Source organism: Hermetia illucens, chromosome 5 (assembly GCF_905115235.1).
Source record: "Hermetia illucens chromosome 5, iHerIll2.2.curated.20191125, whole genome shotgun sequence".
NCBI lineage: Eukaryota > Metazoa > Arthropoda > Insecta > Diptera > Stratiomyidae > Hermetia > Hermetia illucens.
The window spans coordinates 89,924,998-89,949,261 of NC_051853.1; the positions used below are offsets into that span (position 1 = coordinate 89,924,998).

Sequence of the window (24,264 nt, forward strand, 5' to 3'; positions counted from 1 at the left end):
TCGAGCGGAACAGTCTTTGTAAGCTGAAATAGGCTCTGTTGGCTGACAACAACTATGCGCGGATTTCATCATCATAGCTGTAATCGGTTACGATTTTCGACCCTAGATAGGAGAAATTATTAACGGTCTCAAAGTTGTAGTTGTAGTCTTTATTCTTCTCGTTTGACCAGTACAATTTGATTTGATGTTGGTTGGTTGGTTTTTAGTGCTGACGTTGCCACCATATATTTTGTCTTGCCTTCATTGATTATGCAGCCCAATATCTCGCGCCGCCTGCTTGATTTGGATGAAGGCAGTTTGTACGTCTCGGGTTGTTCTTCCCATGATGTCGATATCATCAGCATAGACCAGTAGTTGGGAGGATCATCCTCCTCGCATTCACTTCAGCATCACGGGTCAGTTTTTTCAGGACCAGGTTAAAGGAGGTTATTTAACCAATTCGGGTGTAATTCCATCGGCTCCTGGCGACTTATGTCCATTCTGTTCAGATTTTAGGCTTCATCCTGATCCAGATGTAAGGCTCCATCCAGCTGACTAGTTGGTAAAACTTCCGCGCCTGGTGATATTGTTCCCTGTACTTTTCGAGTTCATAAACCTGTTGGTTCTCCCAGACTTCCTTTTTCCGTCTGTGAAGACGCTTCTCCGCTCGACGGAGTCGGAACTCTCCGCGCATGCTCGCGCCCTTTGAGAATACAACATATCCGGCATTCTTCCGTTCCGTTGCTAGCTTACCGAATCAGCCGATCCAACTTTTTTTGCGATTATCATAGAGGATTCTAGGTGGTACCAACGAGATAGTGATCACATTCTATGTTTTCCGATTCTATAATCCGTAGTCCGTTATCATTGGTATCGTTATGTAAACTTTAGGAGCCAACGTATCGCCTGAATATGGACTCCGTCCCTAATTGGCTTTTAAAATCCTCAAGTACGCTTTCATACTTGGGACAGGCTTCCAGAGGTCGTTCTACTACCTCGTAGGAGCGTGAACGTTAATGAGGCTTATATTTCTAGTGCCTCGCAGAGTGCATAGTCGTTCGCTTATGTTTCTAAAGCCGATAACAGCAAGTTTCATGTTTTAGCTGACTAAGAAACCTACTCCGAGCACATGGTTTACTGGATGACCACTATATTATATGGTGTAGTGGATCTTCTCCAGGAAACCGATCCCTGTCCAACGCATCTCCTGCAACGCTGTTACGTCAGCCCTATATTGGGACGGGGTGTCGGCTAGCTCGGCAGCTCCTTCTCTGTACAGGGCGCTCCCCTCCCCCTCCGTTCCATGAGAAAATGCGCAAATCGTTATTCCGTTTACATTGAGGGTTTGTCGTTGTGTAGTCACCTTTTGTGGCTTTATAACAAGTTGTTTTCTGTGTTGGGTTGTCAACCCTACCCAACCCCCAACCTGGAGGACCAGTTGGTACAATTTGTTCCGTCTTTAGGCGCGGGAGACTCGTTTTCATCCTTCTCCATCTGCAGTTTTTCGTTAAGAAAGAGCTCCCAACGGTCACCATGTAGAGGTGGAGATAGGGTTTGGCAGTAGAGCTGTTGATGTTGGTTCAGTAGGCGTTTGCAAGGTTTTATGCTCCATCGTGGGTACTAATCCACGCCTGGGACCTACACTACCCTTTAACCATAGTGTTTAAAAATAAAGGAAAATTAAAAAAAAAGCTTCTGGTTCCTTAGAGTCGATGAAATATACTTTTTATTTTTATTTTCCAGCATACGTATGTAGTTCAGCAACCACTTGCTGCCTGCTTCAGCAGAACAGATTTTTAGATTATGACTTTACTCGGTGCAAACAAACCCAGCTCAGCCTGTAAATCTTTGAAATTCTTTATATATAGCGAGTGTCATTATATTCTGTTGAGTTTATGGGGAAGCTCCCCATATATACGAAGGAGGGATGCAATTTTTCACAGAGTATAGTCATGCGGGATATCGCATCTACGGGTTCAATTGGTACTTTCTGAAACTGCCACATCGATTGCAAAGCAGTTAAAACTTAGAATATGTGCGTTATCTAGCGAATTCTAAAGTATTTAGTTCTTAGATGAGAGACATCAGAAAACTTTTTTCCTTATTCTTTGTAATTAATTATAAAATCGAGTCACAATAAGGACAGGATGTTGAAATCCCTCTATTATATCAAATTGGTCTTCCATATCAGATTAAAATGAAGAGTCTGATATGCATGTGGTATACACAGTTTAACCTTCGTTAAGCGCTGTCTCTACTTAGACGGGGGACCTGACCAGAATTCTATTATTCATTTTTTCTTTTATCTTTGAGGAATTTCTACTATTATTAGTAAAATTATATAGGACCAAAGTTGCCTTTTTCGAGTGACTGTTTCATTTTGGATGATTTTGGTGACTGTTTCATTTTGGAACATAAAGGTGCTTAGATGATTATTATAAATTTTCCCATTCATGTCTTTACTATTTAAATTGTATAGTTCTGTATATTCCCTAAATAATGCTCAATTTTCGTTGTGAATATGTAATAAACGCAGATAGAATATTTCCGATACAAATACGATAGAGATTTCCTATTTTTTTTATCGATTTTAAACAAGCACTTGACACTCTGTAGCAAAATAAAGTCGACATTATATGGTCTGGGGATACAATAAAAACTAATGACAGTGGTGAAGATGAGGCTGAACAAAGCTGAATAAAAGGAGGTAGTACAAAAAAACTGCCAGAATCATTTGAAATGAGTTCCTCGGTAAGGAAGGAGATGTCCTTTCACCGTTGCGATTCACCTTGCCATTTTGGGCAGCTATTGTCAAAAGAAACCATGGTGGAACCATTATCAATATCAAATCAGCGAATATTGAGATATTATGACCTTACACTACTAACAAAGAACTCAAACGTTTTACATTGTGAAAATCATAAAATATATATAAATGCATTAGGTGTATAACTTTGCTTCCACCGTTGATGGCTGTAGAGATACATGGTGACTAGAACTGTCGGGTCTAAAGTATCATTTGCAATTTGATATATCTGTTGAAAGCACAACTTCCAAACAAAAGTGATTTTGTACTCGCTTTAAAATGTCAAATTCTCGTCATTTGCGACAAGTTTTACTTTACGCGTTCAATTCAAAGAAATTTGCGGCTGAGGCTCATCGAATGCTCTCGAATACGTATGGGCAGCTATTAGTGAAAGAACGTGTCGTGAATGGTTTCAACTTTTCAAAAACGGTGATTTCACCGTCGAAGACCGGCATGGCGGCGGAAGGGAAAAGGTGTTTAAAGATGACGACGAAGCGTTGCATATGATCCAGCCAGCCATTTCCAAGCGCCTCAAAGCCGAGGGACATTGAACGGCGCTTTGTTTCCTTGTAAATAGCTGCTTCAAAGACAACGACGGAAGGGATTTCTGCATCGTGTCGTGACTGGGGACGAAAAATGGGCTCACTACGATAACCCCAAATGCAGAAAATCATGAGGTTTGCCGGTCATGCTTCCACATCGACAACCAGACCCAATATTCACGGCTCCAAGGTTATGCTTTGTATTTGGTGGGACCAGCTCGGCGAACGAGATCGAATTCAACTGCATCAGTTGAGTTTTAGACGGACACTAAAAGAAAAACGTCCTCAGTTGAAGGAAAGGTACGACAAAGTGATTTTCCTGTATAACAATGCTCGCCCCCATTTGCCGCGACTGGTGAAAACGTACTTGGAAACGCTGAAATGGAAAGTTCTATCCTACCCGCTGTACTCTCCTGACATTGCTCCATCTGATTACCACCTTTTCCGTTTAATGACGCACGACCTGGCCGATCAGCATTTCGGTTCTTACGATGAAGTGGAAAATTGGATTGATTCGTGAATCGCCTCAAAGGATGACTCCCCAATTCCTAAAAACAAAATGACGCGGGATTTGTTTGCTGCCAGATAGATAGGAATCATAAATGTACTAACAATTTTTGAAAATAAAGCCTTCAATTTTGAGAAAAAAACGACGGGAACAAAGTGATATACTTAATACAGGGTGCGGCAGCATAACTTCCTTTTTTCAAAACTCAATAAAAACTATTGTATGCATCGGAAAATATTCATTTATTTTTTATAATGTAGGTACATGTCTAAAGTTTTTATTTACATTGTTTTGAAGATCAAATCTGTTAGGTGACGTCCCCCATTCTCCATACATTGCGTAAACCGATTTCTGGCGTTTGTCATGACTCTTGTTAGCATAGCAGGTGTTATGTTGGCAATTTCTTCTTGGATGTTGGTCTTCAAATCTTGTAGGGTTCTTGGACGGTTCACATAAACATGGGATTTCAAAAAACCCCATAGAAAAAAATCACAAGGGGACAGATCGGGAGAGCGTGCCGGCCATTCCAAATCGCCTCTAATTGAGATAAGGCGCTCTGGAAAGTGTTCCCTCAAAACAGCCATCGATGCTCTTGAAGTGTGTGCTGTTGCACCGTCTTGTTGGAACCAAATGTCCCCCAAATCCAAATTTTCTAGCCGTGGCAAAAAAAAATTCTGTAGCATGTTTACATACCGGTCCGAATTCACTGTCACTGTAACCTCATTTTCCTCAAAAAACCAGGGACCAATAATTCCAGCTGAGGAAATTGCACACCACACTGTGACTTTGGGTGAATGCATGACCCATGTAACAATTGATTTGCGGTCTGGGACGGGAGCCAACGGGGCTAAATTAAAGCGATTCCGAAATGCACGCTGTGTTGCAATAACCGAACATCCGCTTGAAAAGTAAACCTCAACGGCAAAGGCACGCTCCTCACTATTCCAACGCATGATGGCGACTGAACCGTGTCGGGACAAAACTTTACAGTATCCCCTCTTGAACGAGACCACTAGCGCACCGCTATGACATCAACCACAGTTAGATACTAATCAGCTACCACACTCCCTCTTGCCCCTCAATGGGGAAATCAGTGCGAGTACACACGATTTCAAATTGTTTTGCCCTTGAGCATCAGCGAGATGCAACGAAAATCCGATCAGCTGTGTTTGACATACCGCCCGGACTTGCCAAAGTATTGGTGAGATCGGCAAGTTCCATGTGCAGAGCACAGTTAGATACTAGACAGCTACCTCACTCCTCCTTGCCCCTCAAGGGGGGAAATCAGTGCGAGTACACACGATTTCAAATTGTTTTGCCCTTGAGCATGAGCGAGATGTACCGAAAACCCGATCAGCTGTGTTTGACATACCGCTCGGACTTGCCAATAGATTGGTGAGATTGGCAAGTTTTTGCTTATGTATAAGTGAATACGTGAAACAACCTTTTGCTATATGGGTGAGCACGCCATAGTACCAGAATAGCAAAAGCTCACCGATCTCTGTCTTACCAATACGATTTGACGAAGATTATGCCTTTTCCTTGTTTAGCGTCTCTGATGTGTACAGATAAGCTTCTGCAAGCACATTTGCAAATGGGCTCATTTTTGTAAGGGTACTGCCTATAGTAGATCTACTGTGGTGCAGAGTACTGTACTGTACTGGATACGCTAAGTACTGGATCCTATAAATAGAGCTTTAAGAGGAAAAATTGTATCAGGTGAACTGAGGCAGGATAAAGGTCTAATGGAATTCTATCATCTGCAGTTTACCACAACAGAGCACTAGTCAGATCTAGACTTTCCGGTTTTTGCGCCTAGGTCCACCAATTCGAAATCCCTAAAAGCTGTCTGGTGTCTTGACCTACGCCATCGCTCCATCTGAGGCAGGATCTTCTACGCTTTATTTTTCTTTTTCTACCATACTGCCTTATAGATCATTTTCACCTATACGGATTAAGTGACCCGCCCACTGCAACTTATTGAGCCGGATTTTATCCACAATCAGATGATTATAATATCGCTCATAGATTTCGTCCTTATATAGGATACGGAATCGTCTATCCTCTTATAGGCGGCCAAAAATTCTTCTTTCAAACGCGGCCAAAAGTTCACAATTTTTCTTGATAAAAACCCAAGTTTCCGACGAATACATGAGGGCCGGTGAGATCATTGTCTTCTGTAGTAAGAGCTTTGACCGTATGGTGAGACGTGTCGAGTGGAACAGTTTTTGTAAGCTGAAATAGGCTCTGTTGACTGGTAACAACGATGTGCATCAGAGTGAAACTATGCGGTGTTTCCAACGATTAATTAATTGAAATAATAACTTGTTTGCACTGATGAAGGGAACAAGTGGTTCCCGAAATATCGGTATTTGCAAGAATAAATACCCACACCAACGAAAAAGAAACAACAAGTTTTTATTATTTCAACGATGTGCAGATTTCATCATCGTAGCTGTTATCGGTTGTGATTTTCGACCCTAGATAGGAGAAATTATAAACCGCCTCGAAATTGTAGTCTCCTATCGTTATTGTTCTCATTTGACTAGTGCTCTTGCCTCTTTGGTTCTTGGAGCTGACATTGCCCCCAGGTTCTTTGCTTTGCCATCATTAATGTACATCCCGAGTTGTTCTTCCCATAATGTCAAGATCGTCTGCGAGCAGTTACGTTGACTTGAAGGGGGGTTAGTGCCTCTCACATTTACATCGCGGATTACGTCTCCCAGAGAGGATAGCGCATCCCATCATTGCTGACAGTGAATGGTCTCGAGAGTGATGCCACTACCTAGTCAGTCTCATCAATTTTGTCGTAGAGAGAAAATCTGATTTTAGTATTTATCTAATTAGCATCTATCGAAATATAATTGAAGCACTAGAAAATCAAGAAATAATTAAAACTTCACGATTTCCAATCAATTGAATTAATCTTCTCGCTTCGTAATACACCATCGAGATTTGAAAATTATCCAAAGAAAATGCAACCAATTAATATCTTCCATAATTATTTATAGGAATTCTCGCATCAGTAATATCATCATCAACTTCCGACCCCTTCAAACCGCATATCTCATTTCTCCCATAAAACGGGTTATCAATTGAAAATAAACAGAAATTATATCGCAGCCTTGGATCATGAAATGTGCAAATCAATTTTTTTTATCAACTTTAATTTCTCCAAATCGCTATACTCGTAAATTGTCAAACAAAGCAAAAAACACTCTCCTGGAGACATAATTGAGATAAATATGCAATTGAATAGCTCATTGGGACGAATAACGAGATACTGTTGCTATCGAGTTGGAATTGATAAATCTACATTAGTATAAGTGTGTGTGTCTATTAAAAATGTGCAATTTCTGTTCTATAGAAAAAACATGACCAAACTAAGGAACAAGATTTCTTGTTTGTTTACTCGTAGAACTGGTAATGAATAGCGTTCAATATATGTAAAAGATACTCAAATGAAACTTCCCGGCGGAAACGGAAACATTGAAAAAACATTGAGTTCTCTATGGGTGATGACAGCAGGGAATCTCTGGGAAAAAAGATATTTGATTGAAATTCAATGCAAAGGAGAGTAATAGGGTGAGAAGTGTTATATTACGCAATTGAATGGGTTGATTTTATTCTATAATACTTAGACTCGCATCTGGATACATATATATACGTGGAAAATTGTGTTATCAGATGTTTTTTTGGAAGTTTCTGGAAATTTTAAATATTCATAGTGGTTCTACAAAAAGTGTAAAAATATATACGCATTTGAAAATGCAGCAATTACTTACGATGGAGAAACAATCCAACTCGGACCCGGACCTCTAAGTTACATTCGCTTTCAATCCTCACCATCAGCTGACTGCGTCTTCCAGTTCGGTATTCTCAGAGTGTCTGCACTGCCTGCATTTTCGCTGGTTTCCTTTAGGTTTTAGGTTTTCTAGAAGGGTTTATTTTTTTGCATAATCGACTTCCTCTATGTGGTTTTTGGGACTTCGTTAAAACAAAGACTTCACATCTCCAACCAAGTATTACAACCCTTCACTGTATCATATTCGGCACTTGTTTGTTTGGTTGGGTCAATTGAAATAGCTATTTGTGTGGGGGCTAACGTACTCCACCACGTCTGACGAAATTCTGGTCTATATCAGAAGCAAAACCAACTCAACTTTGTCACTTTTCTCATTTGTGAAGCTGATGAAAGATGGCTCTCCTGATCGAATGATAGCTTCCTTCAAAGTGACGTATCCCCACGACTTCGATGTAACCGTCCAATCTTCCTTTTAGCCACCGAGGGTCTTCGCCAACCCTTACCAGAGGACTAAGCTTCGTGAAAATTTCCGACCCACCCGCCTGCCTTAAACTTAACTGAACTGAACTTAAATGATTCTGACAACTTTACATTGTTTTTTCAAAATGTAAGGGATCTAAGGACCAAGCTGTTGGATTTCAAACTGCCGTAGCATTCCATCACGTCATCTGCATTTCTGAAGCCTGATTGGATGACAGGATTTTAGATTCCGAGCTCCTCGAAGGTTACTCTATCTTTCGTTGTGACAGAGACTGCGCTGCGCTTGGCAAGACAATGGAATTTCCCTAATAGCTGTTAAGTCCCCTCTCCGTGCCGAAATCATCTTCCAGTTCAACTTCCGTAAGCCTTGTGGAAAGAGGCTCTCATCATCCCCATTCACAAAAGTGGCGATCGTAAGCTTGCCGAGAATTACCGTCATATTTCCCTCCTCTCCTCCTGCTCCAAAATCTTGGAAAGATATGTCAGAGACTGGTTGTCCGCGCACTTTGACAACGACATAGTGAAAGAGCAACACGGCTTTGTTAAGCGTAGGTGTACTGCCTCCAACCTGCTTGACTTTACCAACTTTGTCGCCAAATGTTTAAATTCACGGCAAGAAGTACATACCATTTACACTGATTTCGCTAAAGCCTTCGACACTGTAAATCACAAGGTACTTCTATCCAAATTCTCGTCTCTAAGCGTTCCTATATCATTTGTTTTATGGTTTGCCTCTTTCCTTTCCAACTTATCTTGCCAGGTCTCTTTTGACGGCCGCACTTCCTGCTCCTTCTGCTCCTCCTCTAGCGTCCCACAGGGATCTATTCTGCGCCCTTTGTTATTTTTATTTTTTATCCAAGACCTTCCCCTCCTCTTCACTTGTCCCTGTGTGCTCTATGCTGACGACCTTAAGCTGTTTTCCGCTATATTGTCGTTTCCCTTCAATCTAAGGTAGACACTCTGGTTCGTTGACGCTCGACTAATGGTTTAGCGCTAAACGTCAGAAAGTGTCAGTCTATGTGCTACTCCCTAAAATCCTCACCTACTTCTTTCTCCTACTCTCTTAATGAACATTCCTTACCCTGCTTAAATTCTACTCAAGACCTCGGAGTCACTTGCGACAATAAGGTCCACTTTGGCATCCATTGCCTTGAAGTCATCAATCGAGTAGCAAAATTGTCAGACCTTATACTTCGCTCCTCCTCTGATTTTGACTCCATGCAACCCTCCTTAGCCCTCTTCAATTCCCTCGGGAAGAATATTCTCGAGTACTGCTCCGTGATCTGGTCACCTTCTCGTAACTGTGATTGTCTTGCCCTTGAAAATGTACAACGTAAATTCACTCGCTCCCTCTTCTGGATTACCCTGAACCTCCCCTTCCTACAACAGCGTAGATCCTATCTGGATTTATGCACATTTTTTAAACTTTCCTCGGGTCTGATGCACTGCTCCGCCACTACCGACATCACCTGCCGTCCTGCGTCTTATAATACATGTAACGCAGACATTTTCAACGTGCCCTTCGCAGAGCTCGAAGTCTAATTCCATTTCCCGATTCCTAAGCTTTGCCGTATTACAACTACTCCTTTAAGTAGTTTTAAGCATAGAATAAGATTATTACTCTCTCATCCTCCTGAGGACAATAAGTAGTTGGAGTTTACTCTGTGTGTTGTGCTAACGCAATAAATAAATAAACACCTATGTGGACAGATGGACCTTACAGGAGTCTAGTTAATTCTCAGCTTAATTTTGCGATCCGTTTTTCTGGATCGAGAAACACTCAAGACTCAAACTAACTGCGCAACGTTTTTAAATTTTCGTTTGTATTTTTTATTTTTTTTTTATTTTTTTCTAAATGAAGAATACTTCAAGAACATTGTGTGAAAAATTTAGATGAATCGGAGCAATACTAAGAAAGATACAGCCGTTTAAGCAACCACGTCTCATATATGACTCAGCGCGGAATCGTGGTTCGAATGGTAAAAAGCTGCAGCTGCTAATGCAGTGGATTCGTCATCGTTGAGATTGCAGCTTATATTGCAGCCTGTGTCTTCAATGAAGGTTTTTTACTATACTAACCCTTATGTAAGGCGTGAGAGTCTAGGGGACCCATGAATGGGGCTGATAAGCAGAGCGGGGTGGGAGACTAAAGAAGGTAGACAATGACACTAAAGCTCTGTTGATCACTGCGAGCGCTGCTGAGCACGACGCGTTGGAATTCCATTATCGCCTGCGCCTCGACAAAGGGAATTTCACCAGTGAATGCACCAGAATCTTTCACTGCCATATACAACACGAAAGAATTTACAAGTGGTCGTATATCTTTCGCTGATCCTGTGATTGACGATTCTTAATCCTTAGACATCTGGTCAAGTTATTATGGATGATATGACACGAAGTGCTCCTTCACACAGAAGCAAAATTATCTTTGCTATTAACGCTCTCAAACTGGGCTTGATGATCTTCTCGCGGAACTGTTCCCTACAGCCCCTACAGAATCTGTAGAATTGCTACTTCCCTACTTTCGTAAATCCTGAGAATCTAAGTTCCTTCTTAGTAAGGAGAAAAGGGAAAAGCATCATCGTTATGATTCCCAAGCAGGTTGCCCATCTTCAGTGCGACAATTGGGAGTGTATGTGATGTGCAGGAAACACTCCTGCCACAATAATAATAGCTTATATAATCCTGAAAAACATCAAAGACACATGGGAAGCTTGATCGACAAAGATTAGGCTGATTTCCGTTCTGGATCCTCTTATACCAACCACAATTCGGATCATTGGTAAATAGTGTGCCAAGTTTAGGCAGCGTCAAGAAAAGTAGGCATTCCGAAGGAGCTGATAGCTGCTTTAAGAGCCACATATAATAATGCAAAGCAAAATCTCTGATGAATTTAAATTCCAAAGCGAAATTCGCCAATTTTGTATTTTATCATCAATACTATTATTAGGGGAAACAGCACTGAAGACGAGAGCTCCCGAAATACACCCGTTTCTGGTTTTGTTGGATATATTTTGGAAATTTCACTCCCAACTGGCAAACAATAAATTCTGCAATATACTTCAATCCAGAACACAAATTGCAAGAAAAGAGATATACCTACGTGCAGAACGACGAATTACATCGTGTAGCTCAGCCGCTATCTACGCATCTGCGAAACCTTCCATCCGAAATCCATCGCTAAAGTATAACTTAATAGATTATTGTCCCTACCAAACAATACTTCGCACGTGATCTTCTTCTTCTCTTGGTCTTAGCTTAGTCTAGATGAAACCGAGAGGCTCTGAGATCATCATATAGCGTATCAACTCATCGCTCATGTACCGGTATTTCGAGGACCAGTTGTTTTGTAATCCAAAAACTCATTGGGAAGAGGACAACTGGTCGTCGAAATACCGATGACACAAAAGCCCACTGAGGAAAAAGATAACTGGTTCTCGAAATATCGGTTTATGAGGAATAAAAAACTCACTATTCGGCATTGAAAACAATTAAATTTGTCTTTTTTTTTTACTTATAAAATAAGTCGGAAAAACGGCACATAACCGAAGAAGTTATCGCTGTTTTGGTCGGTATTTGGGTAGTTTACTACCTATTTAAACGTTCAGACCGCTTTTAATTAGGGAGTTATTATTAGTGCGGATTACATGACTATACGATCGCATCTTCTCCATGGTGGGTACACAGCCACCTCGATCGGAAATTTCCTAATTTCATGATTATCGCAAGGTATTTCGCTGATCAATCATAATGCCTTCATCTCCATTAATGGCCGATCAGTAGTCTGAATCGTAAAGGGTGATACGACAAGCAATGCTGTAGTAAATTTTCGATTTAAGAGATTCGTTAATGCATCGATCGCAAAGGGCGCAAATTATGGATCGCCATTTAATCCAGGTTGGATTCGCACGTGAAGCAATTTCATGTTGTAGTTCAACTTGAACGATCTGATACGTTTTGGACAGGTCATTGCGATCGGTTGTCAGAAACTCTGTTTTGTTCAGATTTAGTCATATGGTAGGCCGCGCTGCATGAGGCGATCATTCCAAGTTGAAATGGGTCGCTCGAGATCGGCTTTGTTATGTCTAAAGCGATGTATACGCTGCTTCTTCTTTTTCTTCAACCTTCGTCCCGTTCACAAGCGGAGTCGGCTCGTCGTGATCGGTTTCGTCATTTGGCTCTATGAAATGTCTGATCTGGATGGAATCGCGAAGCTTTTAAATCCCTATCCAGCGTATAAAGCCACCGTTGTTTCGGCCGGCCTTTTGGTCGCTTACTATCGAGTTCGATGTTCAAACCAATCTTGGAAAGTGAATTCTCGTTGGTGCAAATTACGCGACCATACCATCGAAGACGCCCCTCGCAGTTTTTCCACGATCAGCGCGACCCCATATCGATGGCGGATATCCTCATTTCGGATGTGATCAAAACGTGTCACGCCACTAGTCCAATGCAACATCTTCGCCTCCATTACCGCAAGATGCCGTTTATTGACTTTTGTATTAAGCCAACATTCAGAATCATAGAGAGGAACAGGGCGGATGACATTGCGGTAAATTTCAAATTTGAGACGTTGGTTGATACGTCGATCACAAAGAACACCAGTTGTGGAATGCCACTTCATCCAGGTTGCGTTAATGCGTGAAGAAACTTCATAACGCAGTTCTCCATTGACTAATAGCGTTGACCGAAGATATTTAAATCGTTTAGTTCTGGACCGGTCACTGCCGCTGTTTCATGTATACGATGCTGAAAATTGGATATTAAGTATTACGATGTCCCTGAAAAGGAGTGACGAAAAGGCCCTTACTTGGTAGATACCAGGTGAAGCACGTAACGATTTTGATATATTTATCTCACTTTAAACTCTTTGGATCGAGGTAGAGCATCATAATTCAGTATCCTCTGGCATAAGCTGTTATAGTACCAGATGAGTTCATGGCAAACTCAACTTGGTTCACGGTAACTTCAACGTTGTCGTGCATGTGTTTGTCAAAAATATGCTCAAAAATCTTCATAGTATGCAATAGCCTGCCTTTTTTCGATATTTGAACAGCCTGATATATTACTACTCAAATGGTGTTATATCCTCCTAACGCGATTGAAAAACTCATCAAGTCAGACTAAAGGCTTCCAATAAGTTCTTGTGGGATAATTAAGCTTAGTCGTTGTGAGATCATGCCCATCCTCTCAAATACGATAATTTTCACTACGTTTTAAAAAGTGAAGAAAGTAACCGTATTTTGCAATGAACGTGAATCTTCTTCTTTTTCTTCAGCCTTTGTCCCGTTCACAAGCGGGGTCGGCTCGTCGTGATCGGCTTCGCCATTTGGCTCTATCGAATGCCTGATCTGGGTGCAATCTCGAGGCTTTCAGATCCCCATCCAGCGTATCAAGCCACCGTTGCTTAGGTCTGCCTTTTGGTCGTTTACCATCGACTTCGATGTTCAGACCAATCTTTGCAAGTGAATTCTCGTTTGCACGAATTGCGTGACCATACCATCGAAGACGCCTCTCTCGCAACTTTTCCACGATCGGTGCAACCCCATAACGATCGCGGATATCCTCATTTCGGATGTGATCTAAACGTGTGACGCCACTAGTCCAACGTAGCATCTTCGTCTCCATTACCGCGAGACGCCGTTCATTGTCTTTTATGGTCGGCCAACACTCAGAACCATAGAGAGCGACTGGACGGACAACATTGCGGTAAATTTTAGATTTGAGACGTTCGTTGATACGTCGATCACAAAGGACACCAGTTGTGGAACGCCACTTCATCCAGGTTGCGTTAATGCGTGAAGCAATTTCATAACGCAGTTCTCCATTGGCTGATAGCGTTGACCCGAGGTATTTAAATCGCTCAGTTCTGGGCAGATCACTGCCGCTGACAGTGATTGTGCCTGTTTCATGGGGATCGGTCGTCAAAAATTCAGTTTTGTTTAAATTCAATCTGAGACCGTGTTGCATGAGGCGTTCATTCCATTTTTGAACAAGTTGCTCGAGATCATTTTTGCTATCAGACGCTAGGAAAACATCATCTGCATAAAGCAGTGTGTAGGGCGCTGGACGTTGAATATCCCGTGTGACGGTGTCCATAACAAGGACAAAGAGGAGTGGTGAGAGGGCACTTCCTTGATGAACTCCAACAGAGACACGAAGCGGTTTTGATACACCCGCCATACTTCGAACTTTACTTTTCGGATCGTGGTAGAGCAATTGAACCCAGCGCACGAGTTCTTCTGGCACGAAGTGTTGTCGTAAAGCATACCAGATGAGTTCGTGTGGTACACGGTCAAACGCTTTCTCTAGATCCAGAAAGGCAATGTAAAGAGGGCGATGCTTCTCACGGTGTTTCTCCATGAGTAACCGCGCAGCGTGTATTGCGTCAGTAGTTCCGCAGTTCTTGACAAATCCGGCTTGATTCACGGTTATTTCAACGATTTCGCGAATACGGTTGTCAAGAATGCGTTCAAAAATCTTCATGGTATGGGAAAGTAACCGGATCGGACGGTAATTTGAACATTCTGCTGGGCTACCTTTCTTTTTCCATATTGGAACAGTGGTACTTTCTTGCCAGTCAGATGGTGTTCTTCCTTCCTGAATAACCCGGTTAAAGAATTCACTCAGCCACGGTGTTGGGTCCCAGCTCTTTGCTTTCCAGAGCTCAGATGCGATGTCGTCAGGTCCTGTTGCTTTCCCCGATTTCATTTGTTTTATTGCCTCCTCGACTTCAGTTGCGCTGACTGGTGGAACTGCTCCAAATGTCGGCAATGATTGTGGAAGTGGAGGATGAGCAAATTCTTCAGTTGAAATCTGCTCGAAGTATTCTCGCCATCTATCCGTGGCGGCTCGACGATCAGTAAGCAAAGTACCGTTCTTGTCATTAACACAACAGAAGTGTTCGATATCCTGTGTGCGTTCATCACGGCTTTTAGCAAGTCGGTACAGATCTCTCTCGCCATCCCGAGTGTCCAGTTTATCGTAAAGATTTTTGAAATGGTTCGCTCGGGTGACAGCGACCGCTTTCTTTGCTTCCCGGTTGGCATTCTTATAAATTTGCCAATTAGCAGGCGTTTTATCGTCGAGAAATTTGTGGTAGAGGCGTTTCTTTTCACGGACCTTCATTTCAACATCATCATTCCAAAGCCAAGTATCTCGGTTGATGTACCGCTTACCCGGCTTGGTGACCCCGAGGGTTGCAGAGGCCGCTTTGTGGATCGTGTCTTTCATTTGGTTCCATGATTCTTCCACATTCGTAATGGTTGGCAGTCGTATGAGTGAGACCGTTTCTTCGTTCTTCTCACCAAATCGCCACCATTTAATGCGCGGCGGGCCAGTGCGTTCCTCACGCCGTTTTATCGGTGGCTTAATTCGCAGGACAGCAATCAACGGCCGATGTTGAGGTGCGATGGTCTCATAGGGAACGACTTTGCAATCAGTGACAGTGGTAAAATGTTGACGTCTTATGAGAATATAGTCGATTTGCGTTTTATTGTTCCCACTATAAAATGTGGGAAGATGAGACAATCGTTTGATGAACCATGTATTCATAAGTACAAGGTCATGGGTGTCCGCAAAATCGATTATACGCTCGCCACCTTCATTGCGCGCTCCGAACCCCTTTCCTCCATGGCACCTGTTACCGTCTGCCTTTTCACCCACATGACCATTAAGGTCGCCGGCAATGATTATGTAATCGTCAGCAGGCACGTGACAAGTCTTTTCATCGAGAAGTTGCCAAAAGGCATCTTTCTCGGCATCAGGTCGGCCTGTCTGTGGTGCATACGCGGTGAAGAAGTGAATAGTGCGATCAGCTGATATAATGGTGAGCTTCATCAGCCGATCATCAAATCGTTCGACTTCTTTAATGGCATCACGGAAATCCTCTGAGATGGCAATTCCAACACCATATTGAGTGTGTGGGTTACCAAAATAGAGAAGTTTGTAGCCATTTTTACCGCGTTCGCGTTCAATGTCGCAGCTTTTGGAACCAGACCATCGGGTTTCTTGCAGAGCGCAGATGTCAATGAACGTGAATGTTTTAAGATTAAGGGAAACGAGATGACGAGATTCTTGTCACGCCTACCATACCTTTCGAGTTGCAACGAAATAGGCCTTACATCACCAAATCACCTAAATCCAGTCATAACTCTTTTGGTAACACATGTTGAGAAAGGTCATGAGAGGCCATATCAACCCATGATATTTTCATTTGTGCACATTAAACCTTATGTGATAACGATTCGCCCGCTCATGTGATTTTTTTCTTTTATACTTTCAGAAATCTGGCCAACGATACTGTCTGCTATTCAAATCAAGTCGACATGGTATTGAACGTCTCGAAATATGTGAATCCAAGGACGATAAGAATCCTAAAATCATAACTCTGGAAGATTGTGTAAAAATTACACAAGAACCCGCACCTGCAAATTCAATTCAAATAGTCAAAAAGACTGGAACGCTAACATTGAATGCTCTCAACGAAGAAGATCTCAAAGAGTGGATCACTGCCCTGCAATCGGTCGCATTCCGGGATAAAGGTGGTGGGACTTTGAATCGTAACACTGTAATCGAAGAGCACAACGACTTGTACTGCAGCTCCTTTGGTGATGGACTATTCTCAATTAAACTAATTCCGTCCGAGACGACAATTCGCTGTAACCTAGAACCAAAAACGTACATACTGCATTTAACCGCCACGGAACTGCAACTCAAATCAAGCGAGGATCTTAGCATTATAGTCGCCAAATGGCCATATCGTTATATTAGAAAATACGGATATCGCAATGGAAATTTCACCTTTGAAGCTGGAAGAAAATGTGATACAGGGGAGGGAGAATTCATGTTGGATCATACAAACCCTAGGGAAATATTCCGTTGTATGTCGTCGAAAATGAAGTCGATGAAGAAACTGATCAGCGGAGAGAGCTTGAATAGTCTGGATTGTGGGGAAAACCAACTCTGTGCAGCATTATCAATGGAGGCTGGCTCGAGAAGCCCTTTGCCTCCTTCCCCGAATCCTCTAACCCATAATGATCTTGATTCAACTAGCGCATCACTGAATCAGAGTTGCAGTTCGATTCGGGAGTTCCTGTCATCGAATGACTCACTGAATAACGTCTCAAGCAGTTCATCCGTCAGCCTTCCGATTGTGAAGCACATTCCCGCTAAGCCTCCCAGGAAGGACCTCAAACCACTGCAACAACAATCCAACGATAAATCTCAAAAATATGAGCCGGTCTCAATTACCAGCGACAGTTCAAAGTCACTTGGTTCCGTTGTTGTCTTGAATACTCCCCAGAATTCTTCAAAATCAACTGTTGACCCCAATTTGATTGCGAATGCTTGCACCAATAAACCTCCAAACCTACCCAATCGAAATGACAAAAGTAAGAAACTAAATGGGAGTGCAGACTACGAGAGCATCGAAACGATAACTGACGCATGGAAAACACTTGGCATTAGCGAAGTGAAACATACGGAGCACATCAATCCCGATGACGACCTCAAAGAATTCGCTTGGCAAAGGACTCAATCGCAACGGGGGGAGACAAGTCATAACATCACTCTCATCGATGAAAATGATGCAAACCAATATGACCGCTTGGACTTCATGCCGCCTAACAGCAAGGGCACTTCCAATCAATACAAATCGATAGTTCGAATTGCGCAACCAGAATACAAAAAACAGAACTCGGCACCTCCCGTGCCAAATGACTATGAACTGATCGAGAATCCTGACATGCAACCATGTAGATTAGCTGACGATAGTTACCTAGGATATGGCGTGTTAAGAAAATCAAGCATTCCAGGACCGCAAGTCCCAACGAATACAATTGTAACCACAACAACAACGAAGAGTATTTCAACGACCATGATTACAGAGGACCTACCTCTGGATCATAGATCATACAATGGTTTGAAGTATGCAATTGTTAGCCGACCGAAAAGAGTTTAATTCAAAATTTTTAGAAAATGAAGGTGCAACGGGGTGAATAATGCGATAGAGTTTATATAGACAGTGAATACGGGATTAGGAAGATTTATATGTTCTCAGATATTTTAACATTTCAGTAATAAATTGATTTTGCAATTGAATCTCCTGTGGGCATAAAAATGACTTCCTCATGTGGCAAGCAACAACAGTTCGCAATAGCATGCGGTGCTCATACTATTAGGAAAATTATCTCGGATTTTTTGTATCCGCCATTGTCGATAACAAACGCAAGTCACAAATCCTTAATTATATAATTTGAATGTTAGCCGCGTATTTTCCTCTGTAAGGCTGATAAAATCTAATGCGAGTAATGTATCGCAAATATCGCTGTCCTGCTTCTCCATAATCCGCTCATTGGAAATCGAAAACGCCTTCTTAGTTTTGATATTCATACTCGAATGACGACACAAGAAAGCACGAACTCGCCTAAATAACGACAAATTTCAAATACATTTAGACCAAAGATAAAAAACGAATGATTTACGAAATTTTTGAACATTTAAAATTGCTCAAACCACTTGACTTTCTTATTTAAATACAGCTAAAATGTAACTTTCTAGCGAAAATAATGCCATAAGTGAAAAATCAACAAGCCATATTCAGAGCAAACAATTAGAGAGAGAAAAATTGAAAAATCTAGTGCACGGAATGACCTTCATTGTGATAATTATATACATACTTTACAATTTAACAAAATAAAGTCTTATATTAACATTCCTTAAAGCTGCCTAGATTCGATAAGATACTACATTCATAGTAGGGAAAAGAAACGAAAATGTGCACATGCTCTAGGAGGGTATCAAGTAATAATAAAGAGCCAACGGCTTCGTTTTATATTCTTTCCGAAATTGTACAGCCATTGTTGGATTTGTTCTCATCTCATATTGAAGTGCCAATAATCGTTACGATGTGGTAAACGTATATTCTCATGTACTTATTTGCATTTCTATATTTTATAATTTTACTGCTCTTCTGTAAATATGAAAAATAAAATAATTAATAAAAGGAAAACTTTTGTTTCGTTTATTATAGAATTGAAGAGTCATAATGAATCGAGGGCACGCATTCCGTCCTCGGACCAATTTCACATTCCTTCAATGGCCTCACTATTCCAATTTATGGCACATTAATTATCCTGTATCATTTGAATCTATTTTCCGCTGCGTTTAGCTGCAGATAAACGAAAATTTACTCCGCAATATACCATAGTTGCCCGCGGATTTCTTTCAGCCCTAAATTAGGTGAATGGGATCCATGCTAAATCAAATTGGGAAAAGAAATAAATTAAAGTACTTTAAATGTACCTGCGGTTTTGCAAGCATCGTAAATATTTGCATGGCATACAAATCAGTTACCGTGTGAACATCGACGACTTACATATATCAGTCCCCTTATCGGAAGGTCTCATGTGCCACTTACGTAATAATTTTTCGTTGGATGAAATTTGTTTCACGTTTGTTTTCAGATAATAATTTTAAGTAGTAGGATCAAAATGTATATACATTTATTATTTTTACAACAATAATCCACAACAAATGTCATTAGCAACGATTAAGTTATTGAAGTAAAAAACTTGAAACTCTTGTCAACTAATGATTGACGAAAAATAGATCTTCATCATCATTAACAGCGCAACAACCGGTGTGCAATCTAGGCCTGCCTTAATAAGGAACTCCAGACATCCTGGTTTTACGCCGAGGTCCACCAATTCGATATCCCTAAAAGCTGTCTGGCGTGCCTACCTACGCCATCGCTCCATCTCAGGCAGGGTCTGCCTCGTCTTCTTTTTCTACCATAGACATTGCCTTTATAGACTTTCCGGGGGGATCATCCTCATCCATACGGATTAAGTGACCCGCCTACCGTAACCTATTGAGCAGGAACAGTTTCTGTAAGCTGAAAATGGCTCTGTTGGCTGCCAACAACCGTGCGCGGATTTCATCATTGTAGCTGTTATCTGTTGTGATTTTCGACAAAGGAATAGGACAAATTATCAACGGTCTCAAAGTTGTAGTCTCCTATCCTTATTCTTCCCGTCTGACAAGTGCGGTTTGGTGTTGTTGGTTGGTGGGTTTTCGGAGCTGACGTTGCCACCATATATTTTGTCTTGCCTTCATTAATGTGCAGCCCAAGATCTCGCGCCGCCAGCCCGATCTGGATGAAGGCAGTTTGTACGTCTCGGGTCGTTTTTCCCATGATGTCGATATCGTGAGCATAGGATCGTACCTCTTGCATTTACCTCAGCATCACGGATCACTTTCTCGAGGGCTAAGTTAAAGAGGACGGATGATAGGGCATCCCCTTGTCTTAGACCGTTGTTGATGTCGAATGGTCTTGAGAGTGATTCTGCTGCTTTTATCTGGCCTCGCACATTGGTCAAGGTCGCCTAGTCAATCTTATCAATTTCGTCGGGATACCGAATTGTCTCATGGCCATGTACAATTTTACCCTGGCTATGCTATCAGAGGCGGCTTTAAAGTCGACGAACAGATGGTGCAACTGGTGTCCATATTCCAACAGTTTTTCCATCGCTTACCGCAGAGAGAAAATTTAATCTGTTGCTGATTTGCCTGGAGTGAAGCCTCTTTGGTATGGGCCAATGATGTTTATTTATTTATTTAATTAACGGACAACAAACAGATAGAATTCCAATTAATTATTGTCCTCAGGAGGAGGAGGAGAAAGTAAAAAACTTATCCTACGTTTAAAATTACTTAAAGTAGGGAAGTTAAAAGGACCAAGCTGTTTTGCATTATAATTACGGCAAAGCCTGGGAATCGGGGAATGAAAATAGACTTCGAGCTCCGCGAAGGGCACGTTGAAAATATCTGCGTTACGTGTGTCATAAGACGCAGGACGACAGGTGATCTCGTCAGCGGCGGAGCAGTCCATCAGGCCCGAGGAAAGTTTAAAGAATGTGCATAGATCCAGATAGGATCTACGCTGTTGTAGAAAGGGAAGGTTTAGAAAACGGAGGCGGGAGGGATAATCCACACGAGGGAAGCTTTTCTTAAAGAAGAGAGAACGGGTGAATTTACGTTGCACATTTTCAAGGGCAAGACAATCACATTCCTCACAAGGGAATTGAAGAGAGCTAAGGAGGGTTGGATGGAGTCAAAATCAGAGGAGGAGCCAAGAATAAAGCCTGACAATTTTGCTGCTCGATTGATGACATCGAAGCAATGGGTGTCAAAGCGGAGCTTATTGTCGAAAGTGACTCCGAGGTCTTGAGTGGAATTTAAGCAGGATAAGGAATGTCCGTCAAGCGAGTAGGAGAAAGAAGTGGGTGAGGATTTTAGGGAGTAGCACATAGAGTGACACTTTCTGACGTTTAGCGCTAAACCATTGGTCGAGCACCAACGAACCAGAGTGTCCAGGTTATTCTGAAGGGAAACACAGTCCATAGGCTCGATATAGCGGAAAACAGCTTAAGGTCGTCTGCATAGAGCAAACAGAGACAAGTAAGGAGGGGAGGAAGGTCGTTAATAAAGAATAAAAATAGCAAAGGACCCAGAATAGACCCCTGTGGGACGCCAGAAGAGGGGGAGAAGGAGCGGGAAGTACAGCCGTCAAAAGAGACGCGGCAGGATCGGTTGGAAAGGTAAGAGGCAAGCCATAAAACAAGTGGTATGGGAACGTTTAGGAACGAGAGTTTGGATAGAAGTATCTTGTGATTTACAGTGTCGAAGGCTTTCGCGAAGTCAGTGTAAATGGTATGCACTTCTTGCCGTGAATTTAGACATATGGCGACAAAATTGGTAAAGTCAAGCAGGTTGGAGGCAGTGGACCTACGTTTAACGAAGCCGTGCTGTTCTTTCACTATGTGATGGCCAAAGTGGGCGGACAACCAGTCGCTGACATATCTTTCCAGGATTTTGGAACAGGAGGAGAGGAGGGAAATGGGACGGTAATTCTCGGCAAGCGAACGATCACCACTTTTGTGAATGGGGATAATGAGAGCCTCTTTCCACAAGCTGGGAAAATGATTCTCTTCAAGGCTTTTGTTGAAAATAAGAGATAGGGGAAGTGAGATGGACTTACCAGTTTTAAGCAAAAAGAGGTTTGGAAGACCATCGTGGCCAGGTCCGACCTTGGCATCAAGTTCGCCAATGGGGTATTCTGGGCGTATGGGGCTATCTGGCCTAGCAAGATAGCGGAGAATATCTTATAGATGGTACTCAGCGACGTGATACCTCTATAATTGCTGCACTGTGTGATATCTCCCTTTTTATGTATGAGACTGATAATGCCTCGTTGCCAATCGTGAGGCATTGATTCGCTGTCCCATACCTTGAGCACAAGTTGATGAACCACTTGGTGTAACTGGTCGCCTCCATTTTTAACCAATTCAGCTGTAATTCCATCGGTTCCTGGCGACTTATGATCTTTTAGCCGATGAATTGCACGGGCTGTTTCTCCTATACTTGATGGTGGCAATATTTGTCCGTCGTCTTCAGTTGGCTCTCGCCGATGTTCTGATTGTTCAGAAGCTCATCAAAGTACTCAACCCATCGCTCCAATATGCCCATTCTGTCGGAAATCAGATTTCCCTCTTTGTCCCGGCAGGATGAGCATCGAGGTGTATAAGGCTTCATCCTGCTGACTTGTTGGTAAAACTTCCGCGCCTGGTGCAGTTGCTCCCTGTACTTTTCTAGTTCACAGACTTGTTTGTTCTCCCAGGCTTCCTTTTACCGTCTGTGAAGTCGCTTCTCCACTGGACGGAGTTCGTGATAAGTCTGCGCGCGTGCCCGTCTTCTTTGAGAATGCAACATTACTCGGTATGCGACATTCTTCCGTTCCGTAGCTAGTTAAGATTCATCGTTAAACCAACCGTTCCGACTTTTTTGCGGCTGGGCCAAATATCTTTGTGGCCGTATCCATGATAACGTTCTTCAGGTGGTTGTAAAGATCATTTGCTGATGGTTCATCTCCAGGACCTCTGGTGACTGCGGTTATTGCGGCATCCATCCCTCTTATAGGTGTCGCGGAAGGCTGTGGTGTGAATGGCTTCAGTATTCACTCTCACCTGATTGTCAGAGGGGTGGCCGCTATAATATATGGTGTAGCGGCTCTTCTCCAGGGAACCGGTCCCTTTCCATCGCATCTCTTGCAACGCTGTTACATCAGCCTTATATTGTGACAGGGTATCGGCTAGCTGCTCGGCAGCATTCGGTCTGTACAGGGAGCGCACGTTCCATGAGAAAATCCGCAAATCGTTAATCCGTTGTCGTTGCCCGGTTCGTCGTTGTAAAATCCATCCTGTTCGAGGCTCCTTTCGTGGCTTCTTAACATCAGTTTTCCGTGTAGGGTTGTCAGTTCTACCCAACCCCCAACTTGGAGGACCAGTTGGTACTCTTTTCCCGTTTTTAGGCGCGGGAGACTCGCGTTCATCCTTCTGCAGTTTTTCATAAAGAAGCGATCACCACGTGGAGGTGGAGATAGAGTTTGGTAGTAGAGCTGTTGGTGTTGGTTCAGGAGGCGTTTCCCAGGTTGAATTTTGTGACACTTTTTTGACGATTTGTTAAGATTTTGTTTCACACACTTATTAGAATCGATTCAATGGCTGTGTATCACACCCGATTTATTCGGAAACGGCTGAGCTATTGTCACAAAATTTGGTGAGAACATGTGGTCGGTGAATCCCTTTGTCATAGCAAGTGGCGCCATTTTCTATTGAGTTTCAGGGGAGAAGCTCCTCATACCGAAAGGGGGGTGTAGTTATGTGGGGTATCAAATGAGAGGACGCTATCAGTACTTTACGAAACTAATCTTATTTCTGATATTGGGTGAAACATAGGGGAGTGAGGGCTCAAAATGTGTGCCCCGAAAAGTGTAACAAGTCCCATTCTCAGAAGCTATTCAACCGAAAAAGCTGAAAAAAAATACAATGCATCTATCAATATCTAGGCCTCAAAATACAATAATACCATACTAGTATATTTTAGAAATTTACCCGAAAATCTCCCTTAAGTTCATCCTACCAATGCAAAATTTGGTGCCATTATGAATGAAATGATGATACAATACACAATTTCAACTGTTATTAACAAAGTTATAAAAGGTAAAAAATTTATATTTCACACGTAATCTAAGACGATTTTTAGCTTTGTAGGGATGGGAAAACGTGCATAGGAAGTTTCTCAC

General features: G+C 42.2%; 1 protein-coding gene across 1 annotated transcript in view; it reads left to right on the forward strand.

The window, feature by feature from the left end:
* LOC119658446 overlaps nt 1-19,144 on the forward strand; it is a 46,621-nt gene extending 27,477 nt beyond the window's left edge. Inside the window, exon 2 of the mRNA XM_038065850.1 lies at nt 16,405-19,144. Within this exon, the coding sequence (XP_037921778.1) occupies nt 16,405-18,081 (1,677 nt within the window). The 3' untranslated portion in view covers nt 18,082-19,144. The remainder of the gene's footprint in view (nt 1-16,404) is intronic.
* Nucleotides 19,145-24,264: the final 5,120 nt, after the last annotated feature.